Source organism: Helianthus annuus, chromosome 4, assembly GCF_002127325.2.
Source record: "Helianthus annuus cultivar XRQ/B chromosome 4, HanXRQr2.0-SUNRISE, whole genome shotgun sequence".
NCBI lineage: Eukaryota > Viridiplantae > Streptophyta > Magnoliopsida > Asterales > Asteraceae > Helianthus > Helianthus annuus.
This window is the reverse complement of record NC_035436.2, coordinates 173,593,050-173,608,026: the sequence shown is the minus strand read 5'-3', so window position 1 is coordinate 173,608,026 and position 14,977 is coordinate 173,593,050. Positions and strand designations below refer to the sequence as shown.

The following is a 14,977-nucleotide window of genomic DNA, read 5'->3' as shown; positions in this document are numbered from 1 at the left end:
CAAACACCACCTTATATGAGAGTGTATAACTGTTGCTGACAATTTGACTTGGAACCCTCGTTTTTGCCTACACATAGTTTTTTTCTTCTATATTCTCCTTTGCCTTAACCGATTTTTGTCTTAGCTTTGCCTTAAACATGTCTTGGTTTGGGGACTTTTCAATGGTGTTTATACATACTTTTATGGGGCTCGTGCTACTTTTTGTGCCTTTGTTAATGAGGGTTTAGAGCATGGGTTTGATAGGATCTAAAATTACAACTCAACTAGATATTCAATTAAACAAGTAATCCAATTTGAAAAGGACTAGGTCAACAATTACTAAGGCAAGAACCCTAATTTTTGTATAACAAACATAGACATCTAAAATAGAACAAGAAACTGCTACTAATACTAGTCTTATTTTATGGTTACCAACTTAACTTCCCCACAACATGCATGTTGCATATTATGTGAACTATTTAGAATTTGGGCGGGAATAGAAAACAATTTTGGGTTAGCTGGGTTCGTAACAACACATCTCGCCCAGAGAAATGACTTGCCCTCAAGTCGAAATGCCAAAAAGCCTTCTTCCTCACAAGGTCGATTGCCCTAGTAACAAAGTAGCTCCATAATAGGATGGCATGTGTCTGAGATCGAGTAGTAGGCGAAGATTGAACAGGGTTGGGGTCAAGTTTTGCCAATTTTTTAGGTGAAACGAGTGAATCCTGATAACGATAATATAACTAGCATATACATCACGCTACTTTAATTTACCCTGATTTTTATGTGGCCAATAAACAAATTAACCATAACACCACTGTTAATTGTTGATTTTGCGTCCTCTAGCTACTTCAGTTCTTTATTGTTGGTGACGAGTGACTTGTCTTCTCCCTTAGAGGTTTCTAGTAGCCTGACCACCCAATTTTGGTTCTTTGTCTCTGTAATCCAAAGGACTTGGCGCTGAGGTGTAAGGTTTTGGGTAACAAACTAAGCTATATGTTTAATATGGTCTAAACTAGGTTTTGGGCTTGGGCACCATGTAAGACTTCTAGTGTGCTTAGATAAATCAATCTTGGACTCATATTATAGGCCAGGGCAATACTAACAGCATTATACACAGTTCGAGGTTTTTGGATACACACGTCAGCCTTCAATTCTTCTTTGAGACCATCCAATCCTTCATCAGTTGGCGTCTCTTTTATGCCCTTCTCCACCATGTTCTTCAAAACACTGGTTGGTTCTTCATTTTTACAACCATCTCTGATCACCTGACCTTTAATTCCGTCAACATCATCCCTCAAAGATGCAAAAATGACATCTAATTATGTTGCAGTGGTTGCTAGTTGACCTGCCAAATTCCGGGTTGTTGGCACCATATGATTTCCCACAACGGAACCATTGATAGGATCTGAAATTAGAACTCAACCAAATATTCGATTAAACAACAAGTAATACCATTCGAGAAGGAATAGGTCTCCAATTACTAAGGTAAGAACCCTAATTTTTTGTATAATAAACATATAAATCTAAAATAGAACAAGAAACTGCTACTAATACCAATATTATTTTACGGTTATCAACTTAACTTTCCCACTACATGCCTCCTACGAATTTTGTGGACTATTTCCAATTTGGGTGGGAATCTAGAGCGAGACTAGAAAACAATTTTAGGTTTAGCTGGGCTCGTAATAGGGTCTCAATCAATAGGTACCACATGAACTAGAATACTTACCTTGACTCTACGATGAAATGTTTGGCGTGTCACTGTTTTAGTGTATTTTTCGTGTGAAACCTTCTAGCAATTATTTTGGGACCGATTTGATTACAACGTGGTTTCAAGACAGAAAAATTATGTTTTTTCTACCTTCTTTAACCAAATGATGCAGGTGCCATTTGAGAACTAAATGTGGGTCTATTTTTCACGCCAATTGCAATTTTGTCACTGCGTTTTTTAGTCCTAGATGCTTTCTTATGACCAAAGTTACTTAGTCCTAGAATCACTCTTAATTTCTTATTCATCTGCAATAACTAGAACTAGATGTTTTTAGTTGTTGAAACTAATTATCAATCCCACGAAAACTACATCTCAGTATTATTTATGATTATTGCTTTAAAATTAGGAAATGCAACATATTATCTAGGCTCATGCATGTAACCACAAATACTCTCATTGACATGATTTACTAGCTTTTGGCAATTGTTTAACGTGTAACAACGTCTTGACAATGCATCATGCCACCGCATGCGACAAGCTGACAACCATGAGGACCATTCTCACCACCACTTTGCAACTAGCATTTTAAATAATTTGAGTGGATGATTTTGATGACCAAAATAAAGACATGCTTATACCAAACAAAATCACTATGTATTGCTTGGGATATCTATACAAATATTTTTAAACTTATTTTCAATTTGTTTATCCGCTGGTCACTGGATATGTCCAAGAGGAATGAGGTAATTGCCTCATTGGGTTAATATCCTTGAAGAAGGGTGCCTTTTGTAATATCTTTCAGACCATGCATAATTGGGATGGGGGTGGGGGTGGGGTGGATTCTACCATTCACATTGTTTAACGCCCCTAACCACCGTCCCCTAGGCGTGAATTAGGTTAAATCGTTCCAAGCGTGATTCAAATCATGGACCACTCTATACACACTCTCACACATTGGGTTGACCAAAACCTTCATTGTCTCTATATCCCTCTTATTATTGGTTTATTTTAAAAAAAATAATAATTAGGTAATGATTGAAGGGGCTTGAATCATTACACATTTTTTTGGTTAAAATTGACCATGCTAAGGTGGATGTCACATGGCGAAAAACGACTCAAAGGGGCTTGAACCACTATACATCGTCTCACATTTTATGCTTGAGGCACACTTCAATAAATGAATAAATGTGGGGCATGTTTATGGTGAATTTACATTACTCCCTTAGGACCTTAATGGGTCGGATTACTACTATATCCTTCTAGCCTTTTTATCTAAGATTTCATTTTTGATGTGCCTTTGGGATATGGTGTGGGATTAATGGGCCCATATACGAGTTTTTAGTTTGGGGCATGGGCTCAACTACCATCAGAGCAAAGACTGTACATTTACATTTATGGTATAAGTTGAGTCCTAGTATAATTCAAGAGACTTCAAAATAACTCTACTTACATTTCCATTTTAAGATAATGTACTATATTGTATGAATTTTAATGGCTTCAATCCTATGGTTTATTTGACTAAAACATTGGATTTGTATTTGCATTTGTATCGAAGGATTCACTGTTTTTTCTCTCATTACGTAATTCCGATAGTCAGTCGTGAAGCTTGAGATTTCCAACCGTGGGGGCGAAAGTCACCGGACCTAAATATTTCTATAAAACCGAGGGTTCGAAAACATATATACCTAAAAATTTCTATACGAAAACTACATACTCTCCACTACTAAGCGAAAAGTGGCCGCCCCTCCCACCCTTTGAAAGCTTCGCCCATGCCGATAGTCTAAGAGTTGAAATGTTAGCGTTTTGTTGCTTCATAGTTTCCATTTGGGTTTTGCTCTTAACATAATTACGATCTAAATTAGACTTTATTTCTTTAAATCTATCCCGACGGGTAGAACCAGTAGGGAGTGAGTAACAAGTCGCAAGCCGACCGGACTCATGCATAACCAAAACCGTTTAATGGCTAAACCGATTACTCATAACCAAGCCATTTTTGGGTTGGCAGGTATGATTTTTAAGAGTGTGTCGTGGGTTGGTCTTTTGACGGTTCTTTGCAAGAAAATGAGAAATGAATGATATTATTTTGTGAACTGGGCTGAAGTTTGGGCTTTGGCTATTATTAACTGGATTCATGGGCTTTTCAAAAAAGGGCTAATATGTAATAATGTGTAACAAACTAAGAATGTTAATGCGTTACTTAAATCTTTTTTTAGAAACAATGACGAAATCTCATATCAAATATGTATGGCTGCAATTGTTTAACTTAATAAATAATAATCATATGATAAGGACGAATGAAAATTCATAAAGATTCTATTAACCACTTCAAATATAGTAACATGGTTGTAAATGTCAAGAGAAATAATCTCAGAAACCAAAAAAAAAAAAAAAAAAACATTTCAAATATAAAAACTGCACTAATTAACAGGTAGAATTCATATGCAATAATGAATGGACCGATTACATACATGCAACTGATTTAGATTACCGTCAATGAACCATAGACGCCGAGAGAAGAAAGCAGGTTCTACGATAAGTGTAATGAAGAAAGGTCGATGAACCATAGACGTTGAGAGACGAAAGTAGGTTCTATGATAAGCGTAATGAAGAAAGGTTCTGTGAATCACAATGGCGGCAACGCAATAAAGAAAGGTGGAATCCGGATGTTTTTTAAGAGTATCGAACCAACTTTTGCCTGCTACAAAATGTAGGTGTTTTAAAATACAAATGCTACATGGTTCTCACGGTTTTTAGTTAATAATGTCAGGTATTACTCAGGACTGAAAGAGTAATATGGGAGATGTTGGTTCCAATGGTATGTCGGTTTAGTTAAGCGTGTCTAGTTGGCCGAACCTGTGAAGTGCTCACTGCTAAGAACCGGACTATCCCAACATGACGAGAGGGAAAAACAACAATCCACTCCTAATAAATAAGTAACCGGTTTTGCCATGTGTCGCCTATATACCTATATGCAAGCTTAATTTTTTTTTCCATTTATCTTATTTCTCCCATTCATATTATATTTGTTAATCTTAAAAAGTTATTTAAAAATAATAATAGTAATAAAACATTCAAATTCTTAGTTATAACTTGATTTTGTATTATTTAATAATTTTTTTTATTAACATGTGGTATGTAATCTGATCTAATTTAACCTATTAATAGTAAAAGTATTTACCAACTCAAAATCTTAGTATTTCTATGCATAAAGTTTGTTTCTAAAATAACCAAATGTTTTCACTATTCTCATATCCCTAAAATTGTATTTTCACACCCCTACATTTATATGACCCATATAGGATTATACGGATCATATAGGATAATGTTGCACCAAAAAAAATGTCAGTGAATATTTTTTTGTCTCCATCTATAAGGGCCGTATAGCATTATACAACCCGTGCAGAATGTTATACGACTCATGTAATGCTATACGTCCCAAACCTCATATAATGTTATACGACCCGTATAAATGTTATACGACTCAATATTTTCTTCATCTATATGAGCCATATAGCATTATAAGACCCAATATTTGTCATGTCACCCGTATAAAAGGTTTCAAAATAAGATTTTAGTACATGAAAAATTATTAGTATTGATGGGCCTTTTTAATAAGTAGAAAGAGCCCGTCAGAAAATGATGTTTGGAGGGCGGCCCACATTGAAAACCCTAAAACGAATATAGATAGATATGAAGCTGGCCACAAACCCTAGTTCTTCTGTTACCTCCTGCAGTCGAAGACAGGAAGAAGATGGTGTCGTTGAAGCTACAGAAGAGGCTCTCTGCCAGCGTCCTCAAATGCGGCAAAGGAAAAGTCTGGCTTGACCCTAATGAAGTCAACGAGATCTCCATGGCCAATTCTCGTATGTTCTTCCTCATTTTATTATTATTAATTAATTTAACCCACTGTGGATTGTATATATCGTCAAATGTTAGATGTTTTTATATTTGTTTTTGTGTTGAAGAACTTAGGTTTTATTGCCAGTTAGAACTAAACATAATTGATAAAAGTTTGATATTTAGCAACCCATATATTATTGATTTATTTGATTGTTTTTAGCATTTGATTGTTTATGATTGCCATATTATGTAAGCAAAATGTAGTTTTATTTTGAAGTTAAGAAATTAAACAAGTTGATTGAATTGTTTGATTGTTTCTAGCATTTGATTCTTATGATTGAAATGTAGTTTTATTATAAGCGAATTGTAGTTTTATTTGTTGATTGAATTTTGTAAGCAGCTTTTATCCATAGTTATCAACAGCGATCGCCATAGCGCGCCACGTAGCGTATAGGTCTAGTGTCACTATTAGGGTTGTAGCGACGGACACTTTAATTTTTTTGTTTTTTTATATAAATAGCAATTAAATATTGCTATAAAATAGTAGGATTTTTATCAGTTACGAGCCGTATAGCATATAAATTAAAAAAAAATTATTTCTAGTGTATCGCTATTTGTAAAATAGCCGCCTGCTATTTATTGCTATTCGCTATGTAGCATATAGGTACCTTATCGCTATTTGTCGCCATTAACAACTATGATTTTATCTTACTTATACTTATGTTATTTGATGGATAACCAAAGGCCAAAACATAAGGAAGTTGGTGAAGGATGGATTCATCATCAGGAAGCCAACCAAGATCCACTCGAGATCGCGTGCTCGTCGCATGAAGGAAGCGAAGAGAAAGGGGCGTCACTCCGGATATGGTATTTGATTTTAAATATTATCAGATACTAGTTTGATAACTTTTGTTGCATATATGGTTTTTAAACTTAGTTATGGACTTTAGGTAAACGTAAGGGTACACGGGAGGCGAGGTTGCCGACAAAGATTCTGTGGATGAGAAGGATGAGGGTGCTTAGGCGATTACTCCGCAAGTATCGTGAGGCGAAGAAAATTGACAAACATATGTACCATGACATGTACATGAAGGTGAAGGGTAATGTTTTCAAGAATAAACGTGTGTTGATGGAAAGCATTCACAAATCAAAGGCTGAGAAGGCTAGAGAGAAGACGTTGTCTGACCAGTTCGAGGCTAAACGTGCCAAGAACAAGGCTAGCCGGGAAAGGAAATTGGCTCGCAGGGAGGAACGTTTTGCACAGGTAATTTGTTTTTTTTTTTTTTTTTAAATGCATTAGTTAATTATTAACTTGGCATTAATGCTATTTTCAACCAAATGTATTCTCTAATTATAACTGTTCATTCATTTTGTTCAGGGCCCACAGGAGAAAGTTCCAGCTCCAGCAGCCGCTGTTCCTGCAGCACAACCTGCACAGTGAGTGAACGCATTTGCTTCTGTTTTGTTGATGTATTTTGTTTGATTGTATGTTTTTTCTTTATTTGACAATTGATGGATATTGCCATGATTATTTGCAGGGCAACAAAGAAATCCAAGAAATGAGATCTGAATTTTTTGTCGATGTTAGGTATGAAGAAATTGGGTGCTTTAATCAATTTTCAAGTTTTGTTCTTTGATCTTTTGCACTTCTGGAAACAGTTTTATTTGTGAGGTGATTAAAAATCATGAATTTTTATTCAAAGGTTGCTTTGTTACTTGCACGCCTTGCATTATTATCAGACTTTTTTTAATCGTTATATGGTGCTCATAAACCAGTAGAACTGACCAAATCATGCAAATTGAAGCAAGTTGGCAGATTTAGCTAGTTTAAGATCCAAACAGTTTGATTTGTTGTTATTCTAGTTTTATAGTTTATTTGGAACCTTAAACTTTGTAAGCCCAACCAACCATTTTAAACCTCGTTTATGTATACCTTTGTCAAGATGTTGATTTTTTTAGTGGGTTAAATCGGTGTAGGCAGCTTCACCAAAGCTAGCTTTTTGTGAGTATTTGAATAAAATGTAGGTTACATTGTATGATTTGTCACTCTAAACCAACTTGGTGCCTTTACTATGACCTGGTTGAGATAAAACTTGGCCCATTTCTAAGCAAATAGGTTGAATAATGCACTTTCATTGAGTTAAAGATGATAATTTGTGTTGGGGGTTAGGTTATCAGGCTGGTGTCACCCGTCCCAAACATGAATTCTTTACTTAATTGTCTCAAGAAACCCAACCTTAACTGGAGTATGCTTAACCCATGTAAACAAACATGAAATGCGTAACCTGTTTAGCTCAAGTGGGTTGTAACTCAGTGGGTCTGACCCAACCCTAACTGCAGTATGCGTAACCCATGTAAACAAACACGAAATGTATAACCTGTTTAGCTAACAGCTCAAGTGGGTTGTAACTCGGTGGGTCAGGTAAACAAGTTGTGGATTGGATTGTAAACTGCATGGGTTGGTGGGTTAGGCTTTTACGGTTTTTATCATTTGTTATTCTTTTAACTTTACAATTTAAAATTGATTAGCGAGTGAGTCGCCTATCCACAACCCAACAAAACACAAGCTGTGTATTAAACAGGTTAGAAAGTTTGACCAGTTTACGTCCAACAAACCCCTCAAATTTTTATGTTTAGAATTGAGAGTTCGGCGCTCTTGTAAACTCGTTTACAGTTGAAAAATTAAATTACAATTCGTCTTAGGTAACGAAACTAACGTAACTTGATCATCATTCTAACTGTCTTGATCATGATCTCCCCGCAGGATAACTATGAATGGAGAAAATATCCAAAAATATAGTTGCTCTATTTCACAAGTACATGCTGGCAAACGTAGCAATAAAGTTCAATTTGCGCATCCTATAATGGTCGACTTAAATATACAAACATCTGCTTAATCATCACCGATTTAAAAGTATGAAACTGGAAGTTAACAAATCGAACCTAACTTAAAAACTAAAATCATTTTCAAGGAGTAAACAACTAGATATACGTGTTTGCCTAATGTTTCCGGTTTATATAGTTGATTGGAAAGGATGCCTTGATAATTACAGTCAAGATAGAAGATTCATTGTAAATCAAAATTAACATCAGTGCAGCAACAACCCTGTTACATTTCGATTGGCCCGATACCCACTGCAGCAACAATGTTGTTACAAACATACTTCAACACACTTCTAAAAACATAGCTGGGTCTAAACATCAAACCAAAGCAATGCTTAACAATTACACAACATTTAATTGCATTTATTGCAGCTGAAATATGCAACAAAATCAAGCAATGTTATCTGGCAAAAATATCGCCATTGACATGTAGTTCCTCTACAACATCCATGAATAAATGTCTGTCACTCCGGAAGAACAAAATACTTCCAAAGAATAACTGAAATATGATACACAAATCATCATTTATTTCCTATCTCAATAACTTCCTGTGAAATGGTTTCAGCTTCGTAACACATTCAATCACATGTTGCTTCAATCACTGGGGCCAATCATCTTTTCCGGCACTACAAGCTGATCGAATTCTTCACTATTCAACACTCCCAGTTTAAGAGCAGCTTCCTGCACAAGTTCAAAATGTTAATCTCAAATGAGGCAAAATAAATAAATAAATAAATAAATAAATAAATAAATAAATAAATAAATAAATAAATAAATAAATAAATAAAAATAAAAAATGAAACACCCACCTTGAGTGTGCATCCCTGTTTGTGGGCAGTTTTGGCAACCGCTGCAGCATTGTCATAGCCAATTTTCTGCATCAATAAATTCCAAATGGCAATTTAATCAGTTAATATTCAGAAATTAGTATATGTAAAAGACGTAGAGTTGTAAATTCAAACAGAAGCTTACAGGATTTAAGGATGTCACAAGCATAAGTGACTGCAAGGATCAACAAAGATAATAACATTATGAATTACGTTGCACTTAAAAACACAAAATCACAGTAAATTTAAAAACTTTATTTTCCTGTTACGTTACCTCGTGCAATAGCTTTGATATCCTTTCCCTATTTGCTTGAATGCCACTCACGCAATTCTTTTCGAAAGAAGCAGATGCATCGGCTAGAAGTCTGATTGACTGTAAAAACAATATCAACACCACTCAAATATATACACCACTCAAATATATACATATGAGTTTGAAGTTGAGGCCATTTACGTGTAAAAGAGTGCTAGCAATCATCGGCTTGAAAACATTAAGCTCAAAATGTCCATTTGAACCGCCCACTGTAAGGGCTACATGGTTTCCAATTGCCTGCATGGAAACAAACATTAACGTGATTTAAATCGTCAATGCATTGTTTTCATAATCATAATTGGTATATTCATATTCATCCTTAATAAAAGTTAGCTAAACATGTGACAAACGTTTCAGCGAGTCAACCTGACCCGTTTCGACTTGTGCTAAAAAATCACAAGATTCATACCTGAGCACAAACCATAGTTAGAGCTTCACACTGTGTAGGATTCACTTTCCCCTATAATAGATTACATGGTCAAAACTCAAAACAATCAAAACAGTTGTTAAATTTAGCATCCAAATTGAAAAATATATAATTTCTGGAAGTATAAAAGATGTGTGACTTTACAGGCATGATGCTGCTACCAGGTTCGTTCTCAGGAAGAATAAGTTCCCCAAGACCGCAACGTGGACCACTAAATGTACAAAAAATTGGATGTAAAATGAGTATAAAACAACTTCATAAAGCAAAATGGATATAAAATCTGCAACCTGCATACCTTCCTAGAAACCGTATATCATTAGCAATCTTCATAAGAGAAGTGGCAATTGTGTTTAACGCTCCACTAGCTTCAACAAAGGCGTCATGCGCAGCCTGATGATACAATGTGAGGAAAATAAAATGAAAAATTAAAATACGCTTCTTTTCTTCAATATAATATGTAAACAAGTATCAATCAGAAAAAAAGAAACTAACCAGCGCCTCGAACTTATTTTCGGCTGTTATAAATGGTAACCTTGTTTCATCAGCAACAGCTGCAGCAATCTTTACATCAAATCTGTAGCGGCGTCATATGTCATCGTATCAATGGGAAGAAAGAGTTAACGAATAGTGGTAAATTAAAATAGAAAATAAGTACCCTTTCTTTGTGTTCAATCCTGTCCCTACAGCAGTGCCACCTTGTGCAAGCTGAAAACATGAAAACCTATGTTAGTCATGATTCACACACACACATATATGATAGAGAGAGAAGGAGATGTAACGATTCATAAATATATATTAACATTAAATATATGATTGGCAACCTGATACAAGCGAGGGAGAGTGCACATGACCCTATCAATTCCATACTTCACCTGCAACAACAGAATAGTTATTCCTGACCGAAAGAACTATTTGATTTACCCAGGACTGCAAATGAACCGAACGACATGTTCATGAATGAGATTTCTTGTTCATGTTCGTTCATTAGGGAAATGACATGTTCATTAACTGTCATGAACACTTGCTGAACGTAAACGAACGCGAACAGACACAAACAAATGTTCATGAACATAAACGAACATTATATATACTTTTTTTTTACAGTTCAAGAAAAAATATATACATTTTAAAATAAAATCTGTATTTTTCATATGAAAGATTACGAAGAATACATTAAAAATAGATAAGTACTTAACATAACTATCCGAACATAGTTGACATAATTATCATAAAATGATTAACACAAAAATTAAGAAGTTTGTCAGGCTTTAAAACTGAAATTGAAATGGTTAAATTAGAGATGTTGGTGGTGGCGTATAGTTAAACTATGGTTTCAAAATTTTAAAACTAAAAAATACAAAATAAAAATATAACATAAAAAAACCTTTAAATGAACAAACACAAATGAACATAAACGAGCGAACATAAATGAACACATTACCGAACGTTCACGAACATAAACGAACAAACACAACCTCTTTTCATGTTCGTTTGTTTAACTTATCAAACAAAATATTTTGTTCGTGTTTGTTCATTTATTAAATGAATGAACATAAACGAACTTCCCGCTGAACGGTTCACAAATTGTTCACTGAACGTCCGGTTCGTTTACAGCCCTATTTACCCTTTCAGATTCAAACTATTAGCCAAAGTTAACTTTCAAAGGACGAGCTGAAAAAACATACTTGTGTGGTATAGCCGCTGAACTCTTGCCCAAGAGTCAAGGGTGTTGCATCTTGAGTATGAGTACGCCCAATTTTAACTATATCAGAGAACTCATTTGTCTGTTATAATAAAAGCACTCAGTAAGCATCACACTGGTTGCGCAAAAATACCGACTATAACTATGAAGTTAAAGCATACAATAAAATACTTAATTACCTTAGCTTGTAGGGCTGTATGCAGTTGCTTAAGTTTTGGGATAAGTCTAGAGTTGATTTCGGTTGCAGCTGCAATATGCATAACCTATTAACAAGCCAAACAACGGTCAACACAAGAATTGAAACTCAAGATGAATAAATTTACTGCTAATGTTATCAAGAAGCTTACAGTTGGGAATGTATCATTTGAAGACTGTGATCTGTTAACATGGTCATTTGGGTGCACAAACTTGTCACCGCGCTTATGGCCAAGTATTTCAGCTGCTCTATTTGCAATGACCTATCACAACATGTTTTGAATAGAGTAGCATGATTAATAGTTACTATTGAAAGAATATGCTAAGTATTGTTGAAAATGAAGATTACTAAAAGTTACCTCGTTGGCATTCATATTACTTTGAGTGCCACTGCCAGTCTGCCATATAACTAGTGGAAAGTGATCGTTTAACTTCCCCTCAGCCACTTCTTGTGCAGCTTCCATTATTGCTTTCCCTATGGATGGATCAAGGCCGTATTCCATGTTTACCTGCAACAAACATAATCTCATTTACTATATAATATAGTAGCTAAAGTAGCATACTTGATAAACAGTATAACTATATCACATGTCTGGTAAATGTTGAGTAAAGAACAATATATACGCACATGTTGTAAAATCTTACAGTTTACAAAAATTTTGTCATATTTAGGAAGAGTATGTTGTTATTTCAGATAGAATGAAGCAAAATTAGATTTCATTTCTTTGTTAATAAAACAATGCTAATGCCACTTCAGCTTATGTGTAAATGTTTTAAAAGAAATGTTCTGAGTTTGCAAGAACCTTAGCAGCACACTTTTTGAGGATTCCAAAAGAACGAATGATTGGTTCTGGCATTCTTTCACGGTCACCTCCAATTTCAAAATTCTGTAAAGATCTTTGTGTTTGAGCTCCCCATAACCTGAAAAGTGGGATGTATAATCAGTAAAACGAAACAATAGCAAGTTCATTACCACCAAAGGAAATTTACGTTTGTCGTACGGGTATTACAGCCAAGATTTATAAGGCAAAAGATCAATAAAAAAAGGTCCAGAATACACCAAAGTGGCATGTTAATCACAATGCACATGTGATAATTATACAGTTGACCTCTATACTGCATTTCAAATAGTACATTACAACTTACATGCAGGAAACATAAACTTTGTTTAGTCTTCCTATAGACTGTAATCTTGGTATTCGAAGGTTGAATTTTAACTTTCAAAGCCAAATTTCCAGTTACTTAACTAGCTTCTAGGAAGACAGGATGAGACTGAAGCCTAGTGAAAGCGTGCCTTAGGCGCGCGTAGGCGCAACAACGCTCAAGCCTCTGCGCTTTTGGTAGCCTAAGCCGCTTTTTTTTTCAAAAAGCGCACCTGAGGCACGATTTCTAGACAACATATTGACCTTGAGGCGCGCGCCTCATGTATTTCCCATATTTTTATGCATCAGGTTGTTGTACAACATGCTTTTTAGGTTGTACATGCATGTAATTTTCATATCAAAACATATATAAAGCTTACTTGTCTCTAGATATTAGGTAAATGATGCTAGAAACCTATAGGAAACATATAACAAATTATACAATTATTTGCGCCTCGGGTATGAAAAGCGGGGCGCTTTTGCTTTTTGAAAACCAAGGTTATTAGACTAAAGTATAAAAGAGGCATGATGCTACATGTTATATGAACTCCTAGAAGAACCCTATATCAAAATACCATATGCAGAAATGATCTTTAACAACCCATCAAATGATCAGCCATACTAAAACCTAAAAAGTCACTATTCCATTAAGTCAGATCCTGATATTCTGATCATCAGGCATGCTACAAGCCATAAGTCTTCTTAAAAACTAGTTGATGCATGAGGCTGAAATCTAAATTTCATTCACATTTAGGGTTTTTATTTTCCATAAACCAACACAAGTTTTAGGGCAAAAGATCCTAAATTTTATCAAACAAAACAGAAACACGAACTTATCAGACGGGACTTGAATTGGTCCAAACGTATCTCTTTCCTCTCTAAAAGCCGTAGAAAAATGTCTCCAGCATGTAATAAACCGAACCGAATCTGCAACGATGGCCGATCCACCAGGTGTTCGACGAAATGCCTGAACCATCGCCATTAAATAATAACCTGATCGACTGCAAAACCATCGGCATCAAAAGAGAAAAAGAAATCATGATACAACGTTAATCGAATCCAAGATAATGAATGATGTGAGATTTGAAAAAGATTGAAGAAAAAGAGTACCAGAATGAATGCAGAAAAGGGGAGCGAAAGCACGCTTGGTTTGATGCAGACTGTTGTTACAAGTATGGGCGGCAGAGTGACCACTTATTCGTTTAGTGAAAGAAAAATAGAAAGTTTATTATACCTAATTTAGAGGGGACGGTGCACTTGCACGGGTACCTCATGCGGAGTGACGGAATGGAAAAAGGGATGACCTCTTGTTGGTAAAGAGGGAGATTTACCACTACATCAGCTTCCTTTTAATTCTATGGTGTCCACCTAATTGTATTTATGTGGTTCTTTTACCATTTAATATTTTAAATCTACTAATTTTTTTAAAAACATTGTGGTCCGGATACCCCGACCCACTCTATGTGGGTCCACCCCTGCTCATGCAGGTTTCGAACCCACACGTAATGCCCCTGCCACCCCCACGGTACACTATGCGGGTTTTGTGCATGGGTATAGCTTGTTGCGCGAGAAAGTGTAAAGGTTTGAGGGTTGGGGTTGGGGTGTTGAAGGTGTTGTGATTGGTAGGTGGAGTCAAAGAGTGTGGCCCATGGTTCTAAGGAACTTGTGGGTAGGCGTTGCCAGTGTTTTGTGGTGTTAAAATACTTTGGGGGTAGAATTGATATTGTAGCGCGGAATTGATTGAGGTTAGGGTAGTACACTCGGCGCCCTTCCCGCTTATGTGTTAATTTGTCCAAGAAAATAGGGCAATTGGATTTTAACACCTCAAACTTTGAAGAATTGGCCGATAACACCCGCAACTAACACTTTGATCTGTGACACCCCAAAATTTTAATTTTGTTTGTCATTTCACCACTCAGTTAAAAAATGAGTAACTGAGTTAGTCATCCATCCTA

General features: G+C 35.6%; 2 protein-coding genes across 2 annotated transcripts; one reads left to right on the top strand and one right to left on the bottom strand.

Annotated features, from left to right (window-relative positions):
• Nucleotides 1–5,394: 5,394 nt before the first annotated feature.
• On the top strand, nt 5,395–7,290 carry LOC110937065 (60S ribosomal protein L19-1). Its single transcript, XM_022179473.2, has 5 exons — nt 5,395–5,556; nt 6,278–6,400; nt 6,484–6,797; nt 6,912–6,970; nt 7,072–7,290. The coding sequence occupies exons 1-5, from the start codon at nt 5,445–5,447 to the stop codon at nt 7,094–7,096; spliced, it is 633 nt and encodes a 210-aa protein (XP_022035165.1). The 5' UTR covers nt 5,395–5,444; the 3' UTR covers nt 7,097–7,290.
• A 1,461-nt stretch (nt 7,291–8,751) lies between these two features.
• On the bottom strand, nt 8,752–14,274 carry LOC110937064 (fumarate hydratase 1, mitochondrial). The gene is made up of 18 exons (XM_022179472.2): nt 14,133–14,274; nt 13,856–14,023; nt 12,684–12,801; nt 12,240–12,389; nt 12,033–12,143; nt 11,865–11,948; nt 11,669–11,767; nt 10,805–10,855; nt 10,639–10,688; nt 10,476–10,557; nt 10,279–10,373; nt 10,128–10,194; nt 9,966–10,016; nt 9,698–9,793; nt 9,518–9,616; nt 9,389–9,418; nt 9,226–9,291; nt 8,752–9,097 (listed from the first exon to the last, which is right to left on the bottom strand). Exons 2-18 carry the CDS (start codon nt 14,002–14,004, stop codon nt 9,011–9,013), a joined length of 1,485 nt encoding a protein of 494 aa, XP_022035164.1. The 5' UTR covers nt 14,005–14,023; nt 14,133–14,274; the 3' UTR covers nt 8,752–9,010.
• Nucleotides 14,275–14,977: the final 703 nt, after the last annotated feature.

Bases quoted from the DNA above. Each gene is read 5' to 3' on its own strand.
- LOC110937065 (XM_022179473.2), top strand. From the start codon at position 5,445: ATGGTGTCGTTGAAGCTACAGAAGAGGCTCTCTGCCAGCGTCCTCAAA. The intron at 5,557-6,277 runs GTATGTTCTTCC...GGATAACCAAAG, and splicing joins GATCTCCATGGCCAATTCTC to GCCAAAACATAAGGAAGTTG. The intron at 6,971-7,071 runs GTGAGTGAACGC...GATTATTTGCAG, and splicing joins CCTGCAGCACAACCTGCACA to GGCAACAAAGAAATCCAAGA.
- LOC110937064 (XM_022179472.2), bottom strand. From the start codon at position 14,004: ATGGCGATGGTTCAGGCATTTCGTCGAACACCTGGTGGATCGGCCATC. The intron at 10,689-10,804 runs GTTGCCAATCAT...TCATGTTTTCAG, and splicing joins CTCTCCCTCGCTTGTATCAG to CTTGCACAAGGTGGCACTGC. The intron at 10,195-10,278 runs GTATGCAGGTTG...TTGTACATTTAG, and splicing joins GATATACGGTTTCTAGGAAG to TGGTCCACGTTGCGGTCTTG.